Below are 23,253 nucleotides of genomic sequence, written 5' to 3'. Positions count from 1 at the left end.
TATATATACATATATATACCAGTAGGTGTTCCATTTTAAAGGACCCACTCAAATATCTCATTGTCAGAAACACTGCGTTAAATCGAAAAATGTTTCCTACAAAAGTTGTAGGGTTTCGAGGGGGACATAACATAGTAATATTCATTTGACCTTGGGCGGCGTCTCCAAGGTCAAGTGAAGGTGAGAATGAATTTTGAAGAAAATAAGAAAATGCTTCAGATAAAAGTTGTTCAAATTAATTAGTAGAAAAAGATGTTATAATAAAAAATATAGGTTTCCATTTAAAAAATTTATTCTCACCTTCACTTGACCTTGGAGACGCCGCCCAAGGTCATATGAATATTACTATGTTATGTCCCCCTCGAAACCCTACAACTTTTGTAGGAAACATTTTTTGATTTAACGCAGTGTTTCTGAGATATTTGAGTGGGTCCTTTAAAATGGGACACCCGGTATATGTAGGGTGATTCGTTCGCGGTTCTCGGTTCTCGAAGCATCTAGAGGTTAGGTTAGGTTAGATTGTAAAAGGCAAAACTGCACGTGTGTCTCGCATAGTCTCGCATAGATTAGTATATTTAAATACACATACACACACATCTCTACAGGTAAATATATTTGAAAATATATATTTCTATAGATAATATATTCCATATTTATATATATCTATTATTATACATACATATTTTATTAATATTCGATTATTTCCATTCACGTAAATAATAACGCACAACATAACCTAATCTAACATGAAGCACATAAAAAGTCCATAGAAGAAAAGAGGAATCGCGCAGTGTATATTGATTTAATATATCTCTAAACATTGTCCGCGTTAAATTCAAATCTGATCTCTAAACGTAGCTGTTTCTTCAGGTACGTTGATCGTCAAATCGGAGAAACATGACGGGAGCACAGGAGGTTGGGAAAAAACGAAAGAAGAAACGTTCCCAGACGCAAATAGCGAAAAAATTTGCTCGTCGGAGAAATTCGGGCAACGATCTGGATCAGGACACCTACCAGTACATGGTTCGCATTGTCGAGTTGATACGCAAAAACTTCTCTTCGGATGAAGAAAGACTGATTTTTGCGCAGAACGTTTTCCAGGAGACGATAGGTCGCGAGGTCGACTGCGCGCGTAATCAAATCGGATCTTACGTCATTGATTCTCTTCTGAAGTACGCCAGCCTGGAGGCAATTCAAAAACTAATACAGGCATTCGAACCCTCCTTGAGACAGTTGAGCAGCGACAAATGTGCCAGTCACGTTATACAGAAAATAATATTGGTCTGCGCTGATAGAGGCAATCAAGTCTCCACATCGATCATAAATAAGGCTGCTGTCGCTGAAATTAAGCCACCTGAAGCGAAATCTTACAATGATATTGTTCTGAAGCTGAGCAAATATTTTCTTAACAATTTAGAGGAGTTTGTGTTTGACACTTATGCTAATCACGTGTTACGGACAGTTATCAAATGTCTTGCAGGATTAATTGATGATAATGAAAGTAATAAGAAATCTATTATTCAGTATTCTCTGGAAAGACGTCCTGTGGTACAAGAATATAAGGATTTGTTGATAGAAAGTTGTAATCGATTGCATAAATGGCCACAATTCTATCAATTTGGACAGCAAGAAATTACTTCTGGCTTAGTACAATGTATCTTGCATTCTTTGAAAGACGTTGATCAAGATTTAACAAATGCTATTATTAAGAAAATTATAAAAGCATGTTTTAACGCAGAAGAAGAAGAGAAGCTATCGAATATATTTAATGCAGAGTCCTCTATCAGGATATTAGAAGCTTGTTTGATGGTAGCACAGCCGAAAACCTTCAAAAAACTATATAAAAGATATTTTGCTGGAAATTTGAAACATTTATGTTTGACACAAAATACTAATTTTAGTGTGCAAAGATTATTAGATTATTGCGTTACGAGAGAACTCTTCGAGGAAATATTTGACGAAGTATCGGAATACTTTCCAGAAATTTTTCAGCAAGGTTTCACTGGGATATTAGTCAGCGCTGGGAATGCATGCTTAAGATTGCAAACGAAACAAGGTGCATTTGTCAATTCAATGATCAAGCTGTTGCAATGCGATACATCTGCTGATGATCAGACTGTGCTCGTAAGATGTATAGTGACTTTGAAAGATCCAGCTCAACTAAAGGCTACTTCGAATAATTCACAACCGTTCAACTTACACGGAAGTTTAATAATACAAGCCATACTGAATTTCAACAAACCCATAAAAATTGCAAATTCTTTATTGGAAATGAACAGCGAAGAGTTATTGCAATTATTCAGCGATCCAAAGGGCAGTCGAATCCTGGATGCTTTCATGGACAGCAAATACATCGGCGAAAAGAGCAGGGAGAAATTATATAAAAAACTACACGGCATTTGGGCAGAATTAGCGAAAAGCACGCACGGATCTAGGTGTGTGGACAAAATGTGGATATCGGCGCGTATGAATCAAAAAAGCCTCATTATGGAGGAGTTGGCCGCGGCTGGAAAAGCTTTAGAATCCACGAAATCGGGCAAGATTATCTCTGCAAAATTAAACGTTCCATTGTTTTCGAGAAATAAAAAAGATTGGTCGGAGTCGCAAGGTAAAGAGGAGAAAACCAAAGCGTTGTTCGCAGATATTATCGGAAAAACTCCTAAGAATTAATTTTAGGAGATATAATATTGCAGGTCAAAATATATATATAATTTGTTATATATATTTTTTTTTTTATTAAATAAATGACAAAATTATACGTATTGTTTTTTCTCGTTATATCGATTATATCACTTTTCTCACGAAAAATTGTTACGATGTATATTTACGATTATTAAAAATTAAGAGCGTAGAAATTTAATCGAAAAAAATTCGACTTAAATATAATTTTAATTTAATTTTCACACTTAAATAATGTCATTATATCGATTACTTCTCGACGAAGGAATAAAACCGAGTCAGCTATTTCCTTAATTTCGCAAAACATTTTTATGCTGTATATTTACGCTTTTATTAAAAGTTAAGAGCGCGGAATTTTAATTTTTTTTTATTTAATCGAAAAAAATTAGGCTTATATACAATTTTAATATATCTCATTTTTCACATCTAAATAACGTCGTAGGATACAATGAAAAGATCTGCTGGTTTCTCTTATGTTCTGACATAGAATAATCATTATATATTTCGTTAGTTTACAAATACATTTTATATAATATCCATATCATACATCCCCGCAACGCAATATGCCTATAGGAAAAATTACAATAATTCATAGTCTAGATTTGAGCAAAGTTTTCCTAATGCGTATGATCGATAAATCCGCTTCATCTTTCCGTGTCTACATATGTATGTGTGACTAGACTTACGTAAATTATACGTGATAATTATATCCTGAGGTGTGCGCGCGTAAAAGTAAAAGATTCGAGAATCTAATTGTAAGTTACACACATTAATCTCGTTTTACAATCATTAAACCTATCAATTGACTAGGATAAAATCGATGCGATTCGTTTTCTTTTTTTTTTTTTTTTCGTGTATGAAACATCGAGATCCGGGTAAATACGCGATAAAAATCAAATGACTTTTCGTGTATCTATGTGCTGTGTACATATCAACTTTATCTTGTACGATACATGTTATCTTCATAACGATGATATTCTGCGGTGTAATATTGAGATACTGTAAAAAGTTACATTCACATGTGAAAGAACACATAGTACTCGATCGTTTTTTTTTCTTTTTTTTTACAAGAATAAAAACTAGCTCGTCATAATTTTATACATCATAAATTTCGTGCTTTGCCAAATTGTTACGAACAAGCAAAAAAAAGAGATGCATTTTCTAAATTGCAAATTTTATCGATTGGACGAGTGCGTTCTTTAACTTTTTGCTTCTTGCGCGTGAGAATATGAAGAAAAAATTGCTAAAATAACGAAACGAAGAAAACGTCTACGCTAAAGGGAGAGTAATGCTATATATTTACTGCTAATGTCGATTCGAGGAACGTCTGCGATTCATTGATCGAAGATTATTCAGAGATTCACTCTCTCTGTGTATTATTCTATTATTCTTTCAATTGCAAAAAACACGTTTAAGACACGCATTATTTCTATTGTTTGCTTTAATCCTAGATAATAAGTGGATTGTGGAAATTTGCGATTCGGTAGATGAGATAAAAAGCAGATAAACGGCTGGCACATGATGCTGATAAACATTTACGACAGTGCTGTGCATTGATTATTTATCGGGAAAAAACGCAAACATCTATACGATCGGTTATGTTACTTGACGTGAAATCATCAATCGCTCATTTTGATTGATTAATTAATAAATTCTAAAAATACATTTTTATCACACCCGATTTTTTTTCATTCGAAGTGTGCGAAAAATCGTGTTTTATCCGAGGAATTTATAAATTTTCAGAAGATAGGCTCCCGATTTTTTAGATATATTTTTTGGACCGTCGTATTGTGTTATTATTATGCTATTATGCTACAATTTAAAGATGGAATACCAAAGCTGATCGATCACACATGAAGATTCGTATATTTTTCTAATCGATTATAAATAATCGTATTTCATTTACTATCGCATATTATCGCCTAACTGAAACGCCGGGACTAGAGATTAGCTATTCAGAGGATAACTGATCGTATCAGCATTTTTTAATGCTGTCTCCCTGTCACAAGCGAATAATCAAATTTGTTCACAGTTATGTTGAACTAGATACTATAGATTCTTGTACTCGCCCACGTTTTCAGTAAATATTACAAAAGAAATCTCAGTTTCGCAGAAAGAACAGGACACAACGATGAGAGTACGCAGAAGATGTATGATCGATGAAGGATCTGCAGAAGATGAACGAATTAAAAAGAATTGGAAGGAATTCATCTCTCTTGTTGAAATATCTAATTTTCAAGAATTAGAAATTGTTTTTTATGGGATTGTTACATCTCTTTCTCTTTTTTAATTCTTAGAAAGCAGATGATCCCAACGCATTTTTAATTTTATGTATTTAGATTAAGTTGATTAAGTTTAAATTTTTTGTTATATTCTTCAAATATTTTTATGTATTATTTCAAAAATATAGTTTAAGATGAATAGAAGATGATATTAATATACTCAAAAACCCGAATGATTTATTTTTTGATCGAAATAATGGGCTGGGATGCTTCCAATAATATATTGACTAGTGTCTAGGGTCGACAGTACGATTAGCTAATCGGAGAGTCCTAGATCCATTCAACTGGCCAATTAGCAAGATGGGCTATCGGAGCTTGTCCAGGATCATTTACACCCTACGCGACTAATTAAGGATTAATTTTCATTCTTCAACAATTAAGAAATGAAAGGAAAAACAGAAAACCCAACAGACTCTTCTTGCTTTCGAAGATCAGACATTTAGGAAGGAATGACTCTCCCTTCTCGGTTCACTTTAATTCGTCCATCTTTTTACAGAGAAGAGACTCCTCGCTTAGGTTTTGCGCGATTAACGCGACTCGTAGTCGAGCCATCTAATCGATCGATTGTTCTTAACACCGCGACGTCACTTTCCCTTCGAAACGGACGCCACTGACGTGGCGTCGACCTCGTTGACACTCGTGGAGAGATTCGTGGCGGCGACCCTCGGCGGGCTGCGCGAGGCCGATCTTCGTGGCTCGCGCGGCGGCAGGTTGTTGCAGGTCGTATGATGGCCGGCCTCCCAATCGCGATGCTGACAAAACGAACCGCAGTACCGGGCGATTCCGCAGCCGCCACAGGTCTCCAGAGCGGGCCTGCCACAATTCCAACAGCTCTAGAAAAAGCATAGAAAATTTCCCGATTTAGAGCTCTACTCTGATAATATTCTCTCTGCATTTTATTTAAATAATTTAATATTTGACTTGAACAATTTTATATGAACTTGAACACTTCTTACATTTCATACACCTCGAATAAAAGGATTAATTAAAGCTCCTGGGTCCTCGCCGACCATGTTGGAATTGTGACGTCAGAGGCGAGAAAACACGCTAAAAATTCTTAGATGCCATTTCGAAATAAAAAGATATTTCGATGAAACAGCACTTCAAATGACTTATTTAGCACACTCTTAAAATACCTCGAAAATTATTCTTTTCCCTTTATAATCAATCAATAGCTGTAAAATGACTGTAATATGAGGCCCAGTTCGTCTGGTCTTTGCACATGCAAAGTCATTCCGCATGACAAAGTCTGATATCGCGATCATTTTACGATTGTTGATTGACTGTCAAGAGAAAAGAATATAGTTTTCTAAATATTTTAAAAGTGTGCTAAAGTTATCTGAAGTAGTGTTTTATCGAAATATCTTTTTATTTAAAAATGGCAATCAAGAATTTTCGGCGTGTGCTTTCTCGCCTTTGATGTCACAATCTAACATGGCCGCGGCAAGGACCCAGGAGCCTTAATTAAGTTAAGAGAAATCAATTGAACAAACTCTAATAATTACATTGTGTTAATTATAATCAGGGTTGATCTAAAATTATCTATAAAAAATGAATCTGCATATTTCGAATGTTTGAGTAATTAATTTAGATTTAGATAGATTACAAATGTTTACATTTTTAGTATGTTTAATATTTTTTCCAATTTTTTTTAAATTAATTATACGATTACACTTACGGATCCCATCATGCTGGTCAGATGGACGTCCTTCTCGTCTTCGGTAGTCGACGGTGCTGAATTTGTCGTCGTCGGTGTTGTTACATTCCTAGCGTTTGTCTCCACCGTGCTCGAGCTCCCGTGAACCCTCAGAAAGGGACCCTGACGCAGACTGCCGTGATTTCTTTGGGACAGAGGAAGATCCAGTAGCCGATGAACCCTCAAACGTTCGTTGGCCCTCGATTCCGCAACCGCAACTGCCACGGCTCGTTGCACTTCCGCCACCGCGGCTCTTTTCACCTCTAATACAGCTTCCTCTGGAGATTCAAATGAAACCGATTTCCGATTAACACCCCTATCTCGTTATTTATATCATCTTATTTAATTGTTAATTCCATCATTTCAAATAATATTTCTAAACACATACATACTAGATCTGACAATAAAATTCATAAATTCATCACGGTACAATTGCTACATATCTTATTACTGATTATCACTGTGATGCCCTTCAAAGTAGTCCCTTTGGGAAGCTATACACACCGATGTCAACGCCTTTTCATCCTTCAAAGCAATTTTAGAATTGATAAAATGGCTTTTAGAGCCGCAATCATATTTCTCTCGTACGAATCAGAGGGTTTTTAGCTCAGAAGAGAATAATAGTGTTGAAACATCCTTCCTCTTTACTAGAACTGGCCCTGTATGTTTCTTTTATTTCCAAAGATAAAGGAAACATTGAAAGAAACGCTCTTTGATGACATTGATAACATTAAAAATAATGCGATGGCAGCTCTAAAGACCATTTTACAACAACAATTTCAAATTGCTGCCTAAGGGGACTACTTTGAAGAGAATCACAGTGATAATCAGCAATAAGGCATATAACAATTGTACCGTGATGCGTTCGTGTACTTTTTGTCAGACCTAGTACAAATACCCATTTCTAGAAGTTTATTCTGTCATCTAGACGTTTAATAAAAACTAGAAGAGTTTGTATCATAACTTTCTGGTATAATAAATCAGATTTATGAAATTTTTAATGAAAATACCGGCTCTTCGTTTGACCTCGGCCACCCTGTCCTCGGTCGCCCTGATCGTCTGCGCAACGATTTCGCCGGACAATCGCTTCAGACTGCCATCCCGATCGCCGGTGGACGATTCAACCTGCACGCCGTTGGTGGACGAGGGATTGTTGCTGTTGCCGTTGTTGCTGGTGCCATTTTGCGCCGCAGCCACCACCACACCTGCAGGTGGCGCTGCGGCTGCCGGACTGGAACATCCTCGTCGCTGAAGGATCGCCAATGCCCTCTTCGTTTTCTCGACCATGCCGAGGATGCAGTTGAGCATCACGTGGATGTTCTTCCACTCGTCATCAAGACTACCGCCGTTCTGCGTTTGCAGGCTGTGGCTCATCGGCTGTTGCGACTGCTGGGTTAGATGATGCGGCGCGGAGAACGCGTTTATCTGATTGATCTGCACCAGGCTAGGCGGCACCGGGCTCGGACCATGGCCGTGCGCGTGACCTTGAATCAACCCGCTCGTGGAGTGCAACGGATGGTACCAGCAGTAGGACGGGTCCGTCGATTGCTGCTGCTGTTGCTGCTGTTGCTGTTGGTGATGATGACTCCAAAGATTGGTGGACCTCTTGCCGTACACCGGCATATCGTCCAAAAGGACGCCGTTCTCATAATATCTATTAAAATTCATTAATATTAACGAGAGAAAAGAAGCAAGAATCTATATTATTAATGTTCAACAACTTTTGAGTTTTGTGTCTGACATGATTAATCTAATTATTATGTCATCATGATATACACACTTTATGTGCATTTCTTAATCATATTTTATATCCTACAGCTCGCCCAATTTCTGTATTATTCGTTATAGAGCACCTCTCTATTCTTACACGGCGAGTTGTTTGGGCATTCAGTATCGCGTGGAGATCGCCTGCGAATCAAAGACGACTGTCTATGTGTATGCTTACACCCACGTTTACCGACATGCCACGATGCGATGTGTATTAGCAGGATGCCGATAGGCACTCGAGGCAAGTTCGCCGGTACTCGTGGACGAAGGGGTAACTGTGGGAAGAGAGGGGAAGAGCGCGATGGGGTGGTGTTCGGGAAAGGTGGTGCTCCGATGATATATGGAAACGTCACCGGCAGACATATCGAGAGAAGGCCAGGGTGGCATTGCCAGGGCGCACACCGCGTTTTGTCGCCTTCGTATTCGCTTCATGGTGTCTCCCTCTCTCCCTCCTATCTACGTGTGCACATCATCCTAAGCGGAAATCCGTCCGGCGCTGTTGATTTCATCAACACCTCGCTCGGTGCTGCGCGGTTGAAGATGACACGTGGGATTTGTGCGTTAAGATGATCGAAATAATAATCCCTTTTTTTATATATTCTAATTCCCAATTGCTTAAATAATTCGAGGACTATTAATGACGACTGTTAATGACTGCCTACTAAGAAAAATTTGATTCAAGGAATTTTTCAAGAGAGTGCGTACTTAAATTAGGTTTAGGGTTTAGGTTTAATTAAAAGATGTATTTTTTTTTATTTGAGAGAAAATTCGATTTTTTGTTAGCGTGCTTAAACATTTTCGCGCATATCAATATCAACGGAATATTGAACAGGAGGCAATTTCGCATTTAATGAATGCTTGATCGTGATAAATATCGGCAAGAAATGCAGGCCGGCGGCCAAGATTTTTCCCGAAACGACCGGCACATTTGTGGTTTGGCAAACGTAGTACGCGCGCGTGTACGCGCAGATGTGTGGCGATTTTGCACGTAAATTTATCGCGCTATGGACCAGCAAAGATTCCACGAGATCACTGAACGAGCCTCAATTTATACGATAATAATTTATGCGCTCTCGTTGCGTCTATTTCTCTCGATCTATTGTTATGTCAGTCGATCGTGCGATGAGAAAAGAAGAGAGAGTTATTATATTTTTTTCAATGATCTCTCAGTCCGTACCTATAATAATTAGCGTTATAAGTTTTACATTTTAATAGATAAATTGGAACTATATATTCCAATTTTACATATATATATATTTTTTTTTATTTAATATGTGAAAAATATAAATTAAATTCGTCTTGAAAAACAGAGATATAATTATTTATCTGACAGATATAAATTTTATCTGATAAAAAGAACTTTGCCCATTTTTATAGGGGTTTCTGGGTCTTTCGAGCCTAGAGATATAAGATATACACTAAATTATAGAGCATTATGAGAGGATTGATTAATTTATAGATGCCAATGTCCAAAACATCCGCCGGTCAATGTTAGGACGTCATCAATATTGGTGTATAAAGTGTATTCATTTTGTTATCTATGCTTACACGCTTGCAATAAACTGATGATTTTTTATTTTATAGTTGAACATGATTCCCAGAATTCTTGTTTTTGTATTCATCCTTTTCTAAAGATTTCTTTTTACGTCCACGAGAAAATGCCTTGGACGTAAAAATGGTACTTGTACCGTAGTCTATTGTTCCCATCATGTCGGTTATTTGATATCTAGGATATGGTAAATATCTTTCAGAAGGTATACAGATACATTCTGAGTACAGTAATAACGTATTTATTATCTTGGACAGCTCTGATGATGAGCTATCAAACGAATAAATGACATCATTAGGAGGTCAAAACTACTTTGGATGGGGGTTTGAAGATCCAAAATTATTTTTTTTTAATACTACCATTATTATTTACAAAATTACATGTGTTTGATGACTGAACCCAGGGAAGTCCAAAATGGGTAAAGTTTTTTCTCATTTTCTCAATTTAAATACAAATCGATATGTTTGATTCTTCTCTTGGCGCTCGTGATCCGCGTTTGAGAACCGATAAAAATACACAAAAAATGACGCATGTTTACTATACTCACGGGGTGTCGGAGGCACGGCGCTTCGTTGTATGAGCCCCTGAATAATGATGTAACGCGCCCGCGGCGTTGCTGCCTGTCGCGTGCTGAATGGCACCGACGCCGGGATTAGAACTCGAACGCATGGCGTAATGAGCGGAGCACTGATTACCGCCGACGATCCCGTTCGCACCCCCGTGCTCGCCGAACACCTCGACGGACTCGCCGGACGAGACCAGCCCCACGGTCTCCAAAACGGCAGACTCGTTGGACCGAAGGAATTGCACGCAGCTCTGCGAAAAAAAAACGGATCCTGTTAATCCTTTCGCTCTCGTCATCTCACAAATCTGCTGCATTTATTCTGTAGTAAAAAATATGTCACGCACAAATTATTTATTATATTGTAATATTATATTATACATTGTATATAATAATTTTATATCAGTTTCCGAGAAAACCGTGATGTATGAGACTATCAGAAAATTGCAGTACATTATAGAGGATGCTGAGAAGTATGTTAGGTCTTTTCAGCTCTGAAACTGATTGGCTCTTCTGATCGCATCGGTTTCGACTTTTAATATTCGTTTCACTGCTTTCTTTATTGCCGTTCCCGCCCATCTAGTCGAAGTTCTCGTCGCGAGCCCCTTATTCCGTCGTGCCCTCTTTTGCCCCCAATACTCAGAGAAGTCGGCATGGCAGGGTGGGATTTATCGCTTCTAATTCAATATCGGTACCTTCCATACCGCTTCCCCTTCGCCATCTCTCATTCCCTTCTTTTCGAGCTCTTTCGTTTTCACGACTCGCAATTAACGATCATCGATCCGGGGACCCAGGTACACGTGATGATCACTTGCGCAGCGTGTACATGTGTGAAAATATTCGCGAACAGCACTTGGCCGATCCTAAACGTTTCCGCTTGAAAATCGATGATAACGAGAACTTTGAGAGAGAGAGAGAGAGAGAGAGAGAGAGAGAGAGAGAAAGACACTCTTGCATGGATAAAATAAGTTAGATCTTTTTTAAATATATAGCTAGATCCAAGAAAGTGCCAGCATAATTACTAATATAAAATATATACTGGCTACATTTTTTTAAATGCTGATATTTCATATTACTGATATTTTAATGACAAAATTGGGCAGATTAAAGATTTATTTCCTGATAATATAAAAATCTTGATAGTATACAGGGTATCTCATTTTAATTAATATAGTCAAATATTGTTAAAACTATGGCTGCAACAAAAAAATATTTCATTGCGAGTAATCAAAATAAATAAAAAAATAGGATTCTATTTAAAAAATTAGGTTGATCTTCAAATGACTTTGAAATATGACCTTAGGTAAAATTCAATATTATCAACTTTTTTTCCCCTCGAAATCTTTTAATTTTTGTGTGAAATATTTTCTCATTAAAGCCAGTTTCAGCAATATTCGACTATATTGATTTAAAAAACACCCTGTATACCTATTTATCATATAACATGTTAATCATTTATTTAAAATGTCAACTAGACTTTTTAACGATATTAATCTAAACTCCTAAATGTCTCACATCGATTTTTAAAAAGCAAAAAGTCAGAAAAAGCTTCTTAGGACTTATATGACGCCGAGAATTTCGCGATTGAGGGAAGATATCCGAATCTCAGAGAAAAGCGGAAAACCAAGCTCCGGCTTGCGACTTTCGATTTTCACGCGCGCCTTCATCGCGCCGGTAGCTCTCGGCAGAAATGTAAATGCTCGCTATTAATTTGCAATTCGTTATATCTCACCGGGAGCTCTCTGTCGCCCGGCGCAGCTTCACTCTTTCCGTTTCGCTCGCCTTCGAGACGGGCAACAGCTGCGGACAGTGTAGCGTGAGCGGAAGGATCCTATTAATCCCTCGAGCCTGAATTTCGCGGTGTCGCAGAAATTAAAGTCGCAGTGCGGTGCGTATCGATTGATACCGAAAAGAACGAGGTTGCTTCTTCTTCATCAGAGCCCGCGTTGCATCGGTGAAATCGTTCGGTTTCAACAATTCCAATGCTCTAACGAAGAAATCTGTTCAAAATTGTACATATGCTTTGCAAAAAGTAATCAGCGTTATGAATTTTTACGAAAAAAATATTCCTATTTACTTATTATATATAATTCTATATAATTCTAATTTAATTATATATAATATAATAAAAAGAAATACAAAAACTAGTAAATTCCTTTTTTTGATTAGATTCCGGTTTCCAAATTGTTCCATCACGTCATACACATAATTTTAATTAAGGAATTTGCAGTTAAAAATGCAAGAAATAATTATTTTAATGTACTTTGTCATATTATAGTTTATGGTATGTGATATGTTGAAGAAGTTTTGTTACAATCACAAAATGAAGTATGTTGTCGGGACTTTGACCCTTCCTAAGAAATTTGTTGTGTCACGTAATTAAGTAGTTAATTAAATATTCATGATTAAATATCTTGCGAATTAAATCTCTATAAGTTTACAAAAAATAGTTTTTAGTTATATTTATTCAAACTCAAGAATTTCTTACTTAGGTTGTTGAATATGAATCCGATATAAAAATTGACAAACGGTGAAATTAATATGAATATCAAAATCTAAATGTTTGGATTTTAGCAAAAATTTATATAAATATATATATTTTTTTTAAATTTATTAATTTTGACATTATTAAATAAATTGAAAAATATTTAATTGAAAATTATTTAATTGAAAACTATTAATAGATCCTTTATGATCCAAGTTGCAACTTTTCAACACAATAGACCACATTTAATCATAAATATCTTATTAATCATAGTCGACACAACAAATTCCTTTAAAAAATTAAAAGTTCTAACAAGTTAACAATTTGGAAATCGTATTCAACGTTAAAAAATTACGAAAATTAATTAGTCTTGTTCTTATCTTCAAAAAAAAACAATTTTTAAACTGTGTTATTATGCCATATGTCTAATTTTTCTATAAATTATTTTATTTGTGTATATCTTTGCAGTTACGCTGTAGATCGTTCTTTTGTATCTCAGAGAAAATATTTCGTGGGTCCCTCTTTCCTCAATTTATACGCGAACGAACGTGCTGCGTATGTAAAAATCCCAAAAATTTCTCTTGCAAATACTCTTAGTTTTAAAATATATGGATGCGTGTATGTGTATATCCGTAGAAAACGTATAAAGAAGCGTTAACGCATTTCTTCCAACGTTAATTCCCCATGAATTCACAAAAAGTTACCGCCTGATACAAAATACGTGTAGCGTGTCTTTGCTTTTCTTTTTCTTTTTTTTTTTTTTTTTACGCAGATTAATAATTACGAGATATACCGGATATTCAAACCAGCCGATGCATACATGGATGGCCAAAGTAGACCGGATTAAATCGTACATCCACGGATTTAACGAGGGAAATTGCATGCAAGGGATAATTTTAAGGACGAGATTATATACATTACAGACGAACAGTTTCCGAGCTTCGTCCGGTATAATTCTCTGAAATGCAAGCGTTATTTAATCGGTTCTTCCCCGAGCAATTCTTTTTCCACCAAAGCCCAAATTATTTCGTAAAAGAAATAAATAAATAAAAATAGATTTCACGTAGATTAGAATGATCGCGTAACTTTTCGCGAATTTTTTAATGCAATGAAGACATACATATGTATATACTTTATACAATATTTTTTTCCGCCATGCGCTCAGCAAAAAATTGAATGCAATTTGCCGAACACGCGATCACACATCGCGCATAATATCGCATGACTATCAAAATTCTGTATATCTCTCTCGCGAGTGTATCTATAATATATCTCCTACTGCGAGGAGGCAAAAATCATAGCGCTTTTTCCCGAGCCGTTTCGTTTCGTCCCGTGTCGTTCATCCATCTTGGAACAGACTGGCGTGCTCTCACCGACGAGATCGGAAAGTAGCCTGGGAAAATAAAACAACCCGCCAGCCGGCCAGCCTTGCCTCTGTTGATTTTACGCGGATCCTCCCGCGCGTTTCCGCGTCGGGCTCTCGTTATACGGAGAGTGTCCTGGATCTAACACGCAATTTCTCACGCAGATTCCACGGCGTATTTAAAATCGATTTTCTTTTTCCCCCCCGGTAATGATCGACGACGAGACGTTACTTGTAATTTTTACTTGTAATTCTTGCATTTTGTTCGACGTTGAATATTTTAACGCGCGCGATACAGCTTCGAGAATTGAGAGAAAAAATTTTTTTTTAATTATCATTCTTATATAATATTCGAATTTATACAAGATGTCTGTCCATTTTAATTAATATATTGTTAATAATAATTGAATATAATTGGATATATTAATAGAATTGATTAATATAATTGAATATATTGCTAAACCTAGCTACTAATTGCAAGGTGCATACTTTCTCTTAAAACCAACTATGTATTTTCTTTACATCAATTCTTCTCATTATTTTGTACGTAAAAATATTGAGGTAAAATCGAAAAATTAATTACGAGATATAATTCATACTTCATGTAAAATTATATCACATTAAAGTATAAAATATTTCTAAATTATTTGGCCATACTATCCTTATAAATTTTTATATAAAAAAATTAGATTGACAAAAAATTAGATTCAAATAATCTTAAAAAATTCAAGATTATTAATCTTTTTCCTCTTGAAACCTTTTAATTTTTTATATAAATTTTAATTTTTTGAAATATATATATATTTTCTCGTTACACAGTCATAGTTTCAACAATATTTGACAATATTAATTAAAATGGGATATCCTGTATACCTACAGAATAATATTTCGTACAATTCTTTAACATTGTTGCTTAATTATCGCATTATAATCGAGTTAGTTAAAAATTGCAAAAGTACAAAGAAATAAAGTGGCGAATGCACTGCAGTCGCTGGTTTGGAAAATGAATTTTATAATCTGGGAAATTGGCATCTGACGTGCTAGCCCCCCCGCTTAGAGCTCGCTTTAAATTTTAACTAATGAATAATTAACCAGCCACTTTGCGAGATACGAATCCAACCATTACGTTACATTTCAGAAATTATATTATTTTTAATGTAATTATTTTCATGTATTTTCTCAAAAGAAATGAGAAAATTCGTTTAACACAAAGAATTGCGTTATCAAAATTTACAGAGAAAGAGAAAAAAATGTATTCACTGTTATATAATTAATTTGATTATCAAAAAGAAAATCCTTAGCGTAAAATTATATTCCAACAATGTATTCATTATTTACATCGAGACTAACTTTTATTTTTCTGCGTTAATGAAATAAAAAAGAAACCCTTTATTTTTCTTTTAAGCATCCAGAGAAGAGGGAAATAAAAGCGCGCATTGCTTGGCATGAATCTACGGCAACTCGTCCATTATCTTGAACGGCATACTTTGTGTATTCCCGCGTGCTGGCAACAATGTCACGGGGAAGCAAACACGTGAAAGGATTCGGGAGCTCGCCCAAGCGCAGTAGTGCATACAAATTTATGGGCAGACGCGCGACCCGAAAGAGAGGAAGAGAGAGAGATCAGGCACGCGCGGCATCTTCGGGGGAGAACATGGACCAATGTCCCTGCATAACAAACACCGCTCGGACAGTGATCTTCCCTCGTTCGAGATGCCGCGCGTTCCATCTCTTGGATCTCTTGGAACGAGAATCGGCCACGTGCGTCATCGATCCGCCAAAAGCGGCATAATGTCCCGCGGGACATTCGCGTGCCTTTCTCGTCGCGATGATATTCATCAGAGGGCGATAAAAAATCGCGCGTATCATTAATTGAACGCGTGTGCGACTGCAAAACAAAATTGCCGTATATTTTACAAAGTGCAACAACAAATAAATTTAAAAAGAAGTTTTCTCGTGTAATTAATATAAATTATTAATAATTATTAATAAAATTTATTAGTGTGTATAATAATTGATATTCCAATTTATATATATTAATAAATTGGAATAAATATCGATTTTTTTTTAGTTTAATATTGGGGGTTTAAAAATTCTATGCGACACTAGTGGTGGTCGCGTGAACTATCATTAATGGCCGCCGCGAATGTACATCTAACATTAATTAAGAGTTATTTATCTGGTATTTACTCTGAAAAAATTATTCTGATGTCAAGACACTTGTTTGTAGACATAAGGAATATAAATCTATTTTTTCTTGACTTTTCATAGTTACACCGCACATAATCATGCCGGAATTTATAACATTCTGGCCGTCGATCATATTCCTTGATGAAGGCGTAGCTTTTGTGTAATTACAGAGTGTGTTTAGCCGCAATGACAACATCTTTTTCATTAAAAGAATTTTATTTTGTTATGATTTAATATATTTAAACTGTTGCTGTTGTATATTCGCGGCGGCCATATTTGTTTTATTTCAGTAGCGCCTCCCTTACCGCGGTGGACGTTTTCTTCGCCAATAGTATTTTATAATTTTCTAACTTACTTTATTTTTTTATTAATTTTCCAATAAATTTTATTATTTTAATTATTTTTGTTAATAGAAGACACGTAAGATGTCATAAAAAAATTTTTTCGAGTTAGTGATAGAGATATAAATTTTGAGATACGTACATGACAAGTATTTGCATCTACAATTGTGTATGTCGACAAATTTTGATAGACGTTTCTTAATTTAAATTACTCGATGACAGTTTAAAAAAAATTAAAATATGTGATTTTCTTTTTATTTATATATGTATAAACGGTTTATTCTGACTGCGACAGAACCCGGTCGCGAGATGGATAGGAATTTTTGCGGCCCGGAGAATGCGCGTCTTCATGCATCGTTACGCGCTACGTCACGTTGCACCCGAGTGCAGTGATTTATGATCGTTGTAATGGTTCCAATAAAGCGTCAGGTTGCTCACACAGATCAGGCGTCACCGTTACTCTCATTGCACTATCGTGTGACATCTCGCCGAATCTGGGGAAATTTGTTCGGGTACACTCTTAAATGGAATCATTCTTCTGGAATGTGTTCTTACAGAAATGGTTTGAATTATAAGTGTGCCACTGCAAACACAGTAAAATATCATTGAGCAGAATTAGTTCGCGAGTAGCTGATTTTTCAATGAAATCTTCTGTCATAATCGATATATACACTGACAAAATTGTATTCTTATTTTAAGAATTTCTCACTTATTTTTAGAATACTCTGTTTTAAAATAGGCGCCAAAAGGATTTTCTTCTCTTAAGGGGAGAAAATTCTCTAAAGATTAGTATCAAATATTCCTAATTTATAAAAATGTAGACGAAATAGGATTTATTTTACATTAACAAAAGGTAATTATTTTACATTTTACAGCATACAGGCAAAGAAAGACTATAAAGTATAGACATATAGATCAAGGCATAAGACCTAAGTTCTGAACGATTAAGTTATGTTACACGTGAACACTTTTCTTAAATCGCTCGAGTCTTCGTTTTCGAACCACTTATTAACTTCATCCATTCTTCTAATAAACTGAAACTATTCAGTAACAAATACTACATTGGATTGTAAATTGCAACATTATATAACTATATACATTGCTGCAACAATATGATCATATAACACCAAATGAACGATCCACATAAAAAACCTTACAATCATTTGTTATTAACAAAGAATATTTTTTTTAAGAACTATCTTTTAGAAGAACTATCTTTCTAATTTCTAAAACATTTGAGAATATTTGTTAAGAGAAATTTTATACAGTCCTCTTACTTCGAGAATACAATTTTTCGATGTAAGACGGAGGATCAAAATGTGTTTTCAAGGATTAGTGAACTACTCATATAAAATACTCACTAATCTTCAGTGAAATCTTGTTAATATCAGTGACATTTTTACTTATTCAATTTAAGAGAGTATTCTTTTCTCTGACAACTCGCGTCACCGATATTAATCTAAACTTTATAAAAGAGCGCAAACTTTTTTAAATAAACGGTCGAAACAAAACTTAACGTACTACAAAATAAATTGTAGAAAATGATAAAAGTATTTGTTATATTTGAAAGAAAAACGATAGCGCAATCCACTTTAGAATGGAAATTCTCGTCTTTTGCATTTTTAAGAACTAGTCTTGTTGGCTAGCCGTATAATAAAAGCAAAAATTGGTCTTACCTGATTATTCGCTCGGGCCGCGTTGCTCAGGTCCCTCTGCAAAGAAGGTAAGGTGTGCTTAAGGTACGGCAAGACGAAGCTTCTGAGCGGGAAGTTGGTCGCCTCCTGCAACGCCGAGTGAAATTCCTCGGCGGTCATGCTACCGCTCTGAAAATTAACGAGAGACGACGAACGTTCAATCGGTCCACCACCACTTCGCGTAATTGAATCGCGTCGAAACAAAAAGATCCGGTATAGAGCGAAACCGCGTTTCCAGAACGCGGCTTCGGGGTAGGATTTGTTTTTGCGTTTGCCACGTGCCGCGATCGTTTTACAGTTAAGCACGGTCACCAGATGTCATGTTTCCACAGGACGTATGCACGCTCGGTACACACAGACGACATTATGCATTATGCGCGTACTTTGAATATTTACGAGCTGTTTAACGACACGTCCGGCATCGATTAACTATGCTTTTTCTTTTTCTTTCTTTTTTTTTATCCGGTTTTTGAGATCTGTTATCTGACGCCTGTTGTATAAACGTGTTCTGATTATTAGACTCGCAAACATTTTTACTGTTTTAATTAATAATTAATTTGAAGAACCTTAATTATAACATACAAATTACTCAAAATTATATTTTAATATTTAGTAAATAAATCATTTTTCTTCTTCAAATCTCAAAATTTTTGTGATTGTTCAAAAACTCTCTACGTTGTTAAACAATAAATGTAATTAAAATTAAATAAAATAAGATAAATTATTCAAATAAAATAGGATAAACTATTGTCTATAATTATAATATTTAAAAATAAAATCATAGGATCAATTAATATCAGCGATAATATGACACAAACATCATGATCGTAAATGATCGCTTGCTGATGCAATATGTTTCCATCATTAAAAAAGATGTTTGCAAATAATCTCCAGGTCAAAAAATTATTTTAAAAATCTTTTATAAAAAATAAAACTTAAGTAAATGATGATTAAGAAACAAAAAATAATTTCAACATAAAAATCTGTTTGCATCTAATAATCTAAACACGTCTGTAGTTGCAATTGGACTCAAATTTTCATCATCTTATCATATTCAAAATTTATTCCGATAAATTCTTCATTTATGTAAAATATGTAAAAAATGTGTTGCACTTTTATTATTCGATTATATAGAAAAAAGTTAATCATTTTTTAATAAACACATAAAATAATGTCCATTGCAGAGAACTGCCTATAATCTGCAACACACTAGGGATGCATCTGCACAACATATGCTGATGCGTATCCCAAGTTCTGCGATTTCAGCACGTGACAGAAAACTCCGTCAGCTGGTACGCGTATGTTACTTATTGTTGGTACTGAAGGAGTTCGTAACTTCGATAAAATCTCACTTGCACCTGAGAAGATGCTTGGCCAAATACCAGATGCAATGCGCGATAAGCTAACAGAAATCATATATGAGCTAACGGTTCGTATAGCATAGCATATATACATTTGTAGTAGTGCGTATCATAGTCAAATTTATTGGAAAATTAATAAAAAAGTTGAATTTATATTATTCAATAATAAAATTAAAAGTGAAATAAATTACTAAAAAAATATTCCAATTTATACATATTTATAAATATATCACCAAGGAAAAATTATCTTCAAATTGATCAGAGTATGTCGTTAAAATAACATCCGATAATTTTGGGACTCTGCAAACGCTATATATTTTGTTACATGCATTTCGTAGCGAAATTAAAGTTTCAAGTAACCGCAAACATATTTTATATTTTATTTACGTATATGTTTTTTTGTATTTTAATTATGCCGGCAAATATAGAAGATATTATTCACCTACCAGAAGCGCGAGCACCAGCGCACGCACCGTGTCGCCCGTATCCGTCGAAATGTCGGTGGCAAATTGCACCAGAGTGCCCAGCAGCCTCTTGAGCTTGCCGTGTCCGGCGAAAATGCTGCTGACGCATCTAGATGCACCGGTACCGTTCGCCAACACGACGCCATCGCCCTGCTCGTCCGTCCTGGGCCCAGCATTCGTAGCACCGGGTCCCTCCTCGAGCTCGGACTTGACCGATTGCGAAGGCAAAGGGCTGTCGTTGTCAGAGGACCTGGAGCCTTTGTACTCTGACCGAGAACCGTTCGTTTGCTTCTGCTGGCTTCCGAGTCTTTGATGCTGCTGAGACGAGGGCGAGTGCGCTTCCGGTTGAACTACTTCCTCCCGCGAGGATTTCTCCCGCGGCGCAGAGGATGCTGGAAAATAAAAACAAATTCTATGACATCCCCCCCCACTAGTATACATACATCTCACTCAAAGATTAATTTTTTATTTTAAAAAATTTATTTATCTTTAATTAGACACTATTGTGCTTAATTCTTTATGGTCAGGCACTTGTCATTTATATTTTTTAATTATATTTAATTAGTCATAAAATATGGATTTATTAATTTTTATTATCATTCCGAGTCTTTTTGATGCTGCATCAAAGATTTATGACATTTCAGTACAAAAACTACCATTGAATAATATTTCGATCGGTGAAGCCTTACCAAAGATTATGGCTATTTGATCTGTGACTCTAACGATGGGCCATTCAATAAATCCGCGGATCAGCTCGCGAGAGGCATTATTTACACTTGGATGATTTGCATATTATATACATGCACATTGAGGCGGAATCGTACAAGAGCTCGGAAAGGCGCGGTTAGCGTCGCCGCAAACGTCCTTTATTGTGTCGCATCATATCCGGGGATACGTCGAGCACGTGGAACGGGGTAGCCGGCCTCGCGCGCGCACTCTTCCGCACAAATACGAACACCGGGGGTTGCATACTTGCGTGCATACCTGCGTTCGTACGGCCGCCCGTCTGTGTGCGGATGCGACGGATAACATGCAATTACGGGCCGTGTCATCCGCCTTGTCTTGTTCCGCTCTGCGCGCGCGTATAGCGCGTTATCTCCCGTGGAACGCCCGCGGCATGCGTGGCGAAAACGACGGGGGCATGCCGAGTATGCCGATAACGAAATGTTACAGATACTAAACCACCCCCGTGGCGCATGTCGTATAACATCGATCAACAGCAACGAGAGACTCTCTGCCAAGAGTGGTCCCTCGCGGGCAGGCTCCTTCGTCGCATCCGAGTATCGCGATCGATCGATCGATTGACAGGTCATTATTGACAACTCATATATGAATGTCTATGTTCAGATGGGACGAAAAAGAACTTCATCCATTTTGGGTCCCCCCGCCCCCCGAGCTTAGTCAAACGTATATAATTTTGTAGATAATAATAGTAGTATTAAAAAGAAATAGTTTTGAATCTTCAAAAACCTCCGCCGGAAGTTTTGATCTTCTAATGATGTCATTTATTCGTTCAATGGCTCATCATCAGAGCTGTCCAAGATAACAAATACGTCATTACTGTGCTCAGAAGGTATCTGTTCTGTATATCTTCTGAAAAGTATTTAGCGTATCCTAGATACCAAATAACTGATATATAAGAACAACAGCTTACGGCACGAGCACCATTTCTACGTCCAATTTTTATCTCCACGAAGAGGTGCCTTGGACACAAAAAGAAATCTTTAGGAAAGGATGGATACAAAAATAAGAATTCTGAGCCATGTTTAACTATAAAATAAAAAATTATCAGTTTATTGCAAACATGTAAGCATAGATAACAAAATGAATACACTTTATACATTAACATTGATGACGTCCTAACATTGACCGGCGGATGTTTTGGACATTGGCACTTATAAATTAATCAATCCTCTCATGATGCCCTACAATTTGGTATATATCTCATCTCTGAGCTCGGAGGGCGCAGAAACCCTTATAAAAATAGGCAAAGTTTTTTCGCTTTTACGAAAGAAAAAACAGAAAGAATCTCCTAAATTCTAATCTGAGGAAGACTTCTCTCTAATCCTTGATTGTTCATTCGTTAATTATCACTCAATACAGTTATATTTAATATACATATTTATTCTCATATTATATTTCAACGTGCTTTTTGTTGGTCTAACAATAAGTCAATATTTTATGAAGATATTAATAATATAATATATACACGCATATATATCGGAAAAATTTTATAAAAATATTAAAAATGTTAGGAGCAATAAATGAAAATTTTTCAAAATTAATTTATACAAGTTCCTACGATGCTATTTCAAAACAATCATGATTTGCAATTCAACCGTAATGCTAATTTTCAAAAATATGCTAATCGATGTAATTGCAATCGTACCCGAAGCGAAGAGCTATCACCATAATTCGCATGTCGAGGAATTCTGACTTTATATCTGCACACCATGGCTCTGCGCGCCATGGCTCGTTCATAATTGAAGAGCCGCCGCAGGTATCCTATAAATGTGCATTAAAACGCATAACGCAAGGTTATCAGCGTTGATATGCTAATGCGCACAGTTTAATGCAATTATAAGGCGGTGTAACAATCAAATTTATTCACGAAATGTAGTACACAGATATGCAAAAATTTTATGTCAAGATTCTTTATCACAAATTACAGAGAGAATTATACTTTTTTATAATCAATTATTATCTTAGATAATTGAAAATTGCATATTTCTCGCAACTATCGTTAAAATAATTAATCCTCAGATTTAACAACATGTATAATGAGGTACCGAATAATTAATGCGAGACTCGAACTTTCCG

At 36.0% G+C, this 23,253-nt stretch overlaps 2 protein-coding genes across 3 annotated transcripts in view; one reads left to right on the top strand and one right to left on the bottom strand.

The window, feature by feature from the left end:
- The first annotated feature begins 457 nt into the window (after positions 1-457).
- Positions 458-2,755, top strand: LOC145944395 (nucleolar protein 9). 2 transcript variants are annotated; one of them, XM_083052691.1, is made up of 2 exons: positions 458-605; positions 871-2,755. In XM_083052691.1, exon 2 carries the CDS (start codon positions 898-900, stop codon positions 2,668-2,670), a length of 1,773 nt encoding a protein of 590 aa, XP_082908817.1. In that variant the 5' UTR covers positions 458-605; positions 871-897; the 3' UTR covers positions 2,671-2,755. The 2 variants fall into 2 exon arrangements, with proteins under 2 accessions (XP_082908817.1, XP_082908818.1); XM_083052692.1 differs by having other exon boundaries at positions 493-605; positions 859-2,755.
- Positions 2,756-2,839: 84 nt separating this feature from the next.
- Positions 2,840-23,253, bottom strand: part of Nvy (CBFA2/RUNX1 partner transcriptional co-repressor nervy) — a 57,259-nt gene continuing 36,845 nt past the window's right edge. Inside the window, exons 3-8 of the mRNA XM_083052689.1 lie at positions 20,416-20,825; positions 18,591-18,737; positions 10,521-10,789; positions 7,668-8,311; positions 6,640-6,935; positions 2,840-5,794 (exon numbers count right to left, since the gene is read on the bottom strand). Of these exons, the coding sequence (XP_082908815.1) occupies positions 5,546-5,794; positions 6,640-6,935; positions 7,668-8,311; positions 10,521-10,789; positions 18,591-18,737; positions 20,416-20,825 (2,015 nt within the window). The 3' untranslated portion in view covers positions 2,840-5,545. The remainder of the gene's footprint in view (positions 5,795-6,639; positions 6,936-7,667; positions 8,312-10,520; positions 10,790-18,590; positions 18,738-20,415; positions 20,826-23,253) is intronic.

This window comes from Prenolepis imparis, unplaced genomic scaffold, assembly GCF_030444845.1.
Source record: "Prenolepis imparis isolate NDT839.2.m4 unplaced genomic scaffold, iyPreImpa1.0 SCAF_13, whole genome shotgun sequence".
NCBI lineage: Eukaryota > Metazoa > Arthropoda > Insecta > Hymenoptera > Formicidae > Prenolepis > Prenolepis imparis.
The sequence above is the reverse complement of the archived record's forward strand: the minus strand, read 5'-3'. Positions and strand labels throughout refer to the sequence as shown.

Coding starts and splice junctions, on each gene's coding strand:
- LOC145944395 (XM_083052691.1), top strand. CDS start 898: ATGACGGGAGCACAGGAGGTTGGGAAAAAACGAAAGAAGAAACGTTCC.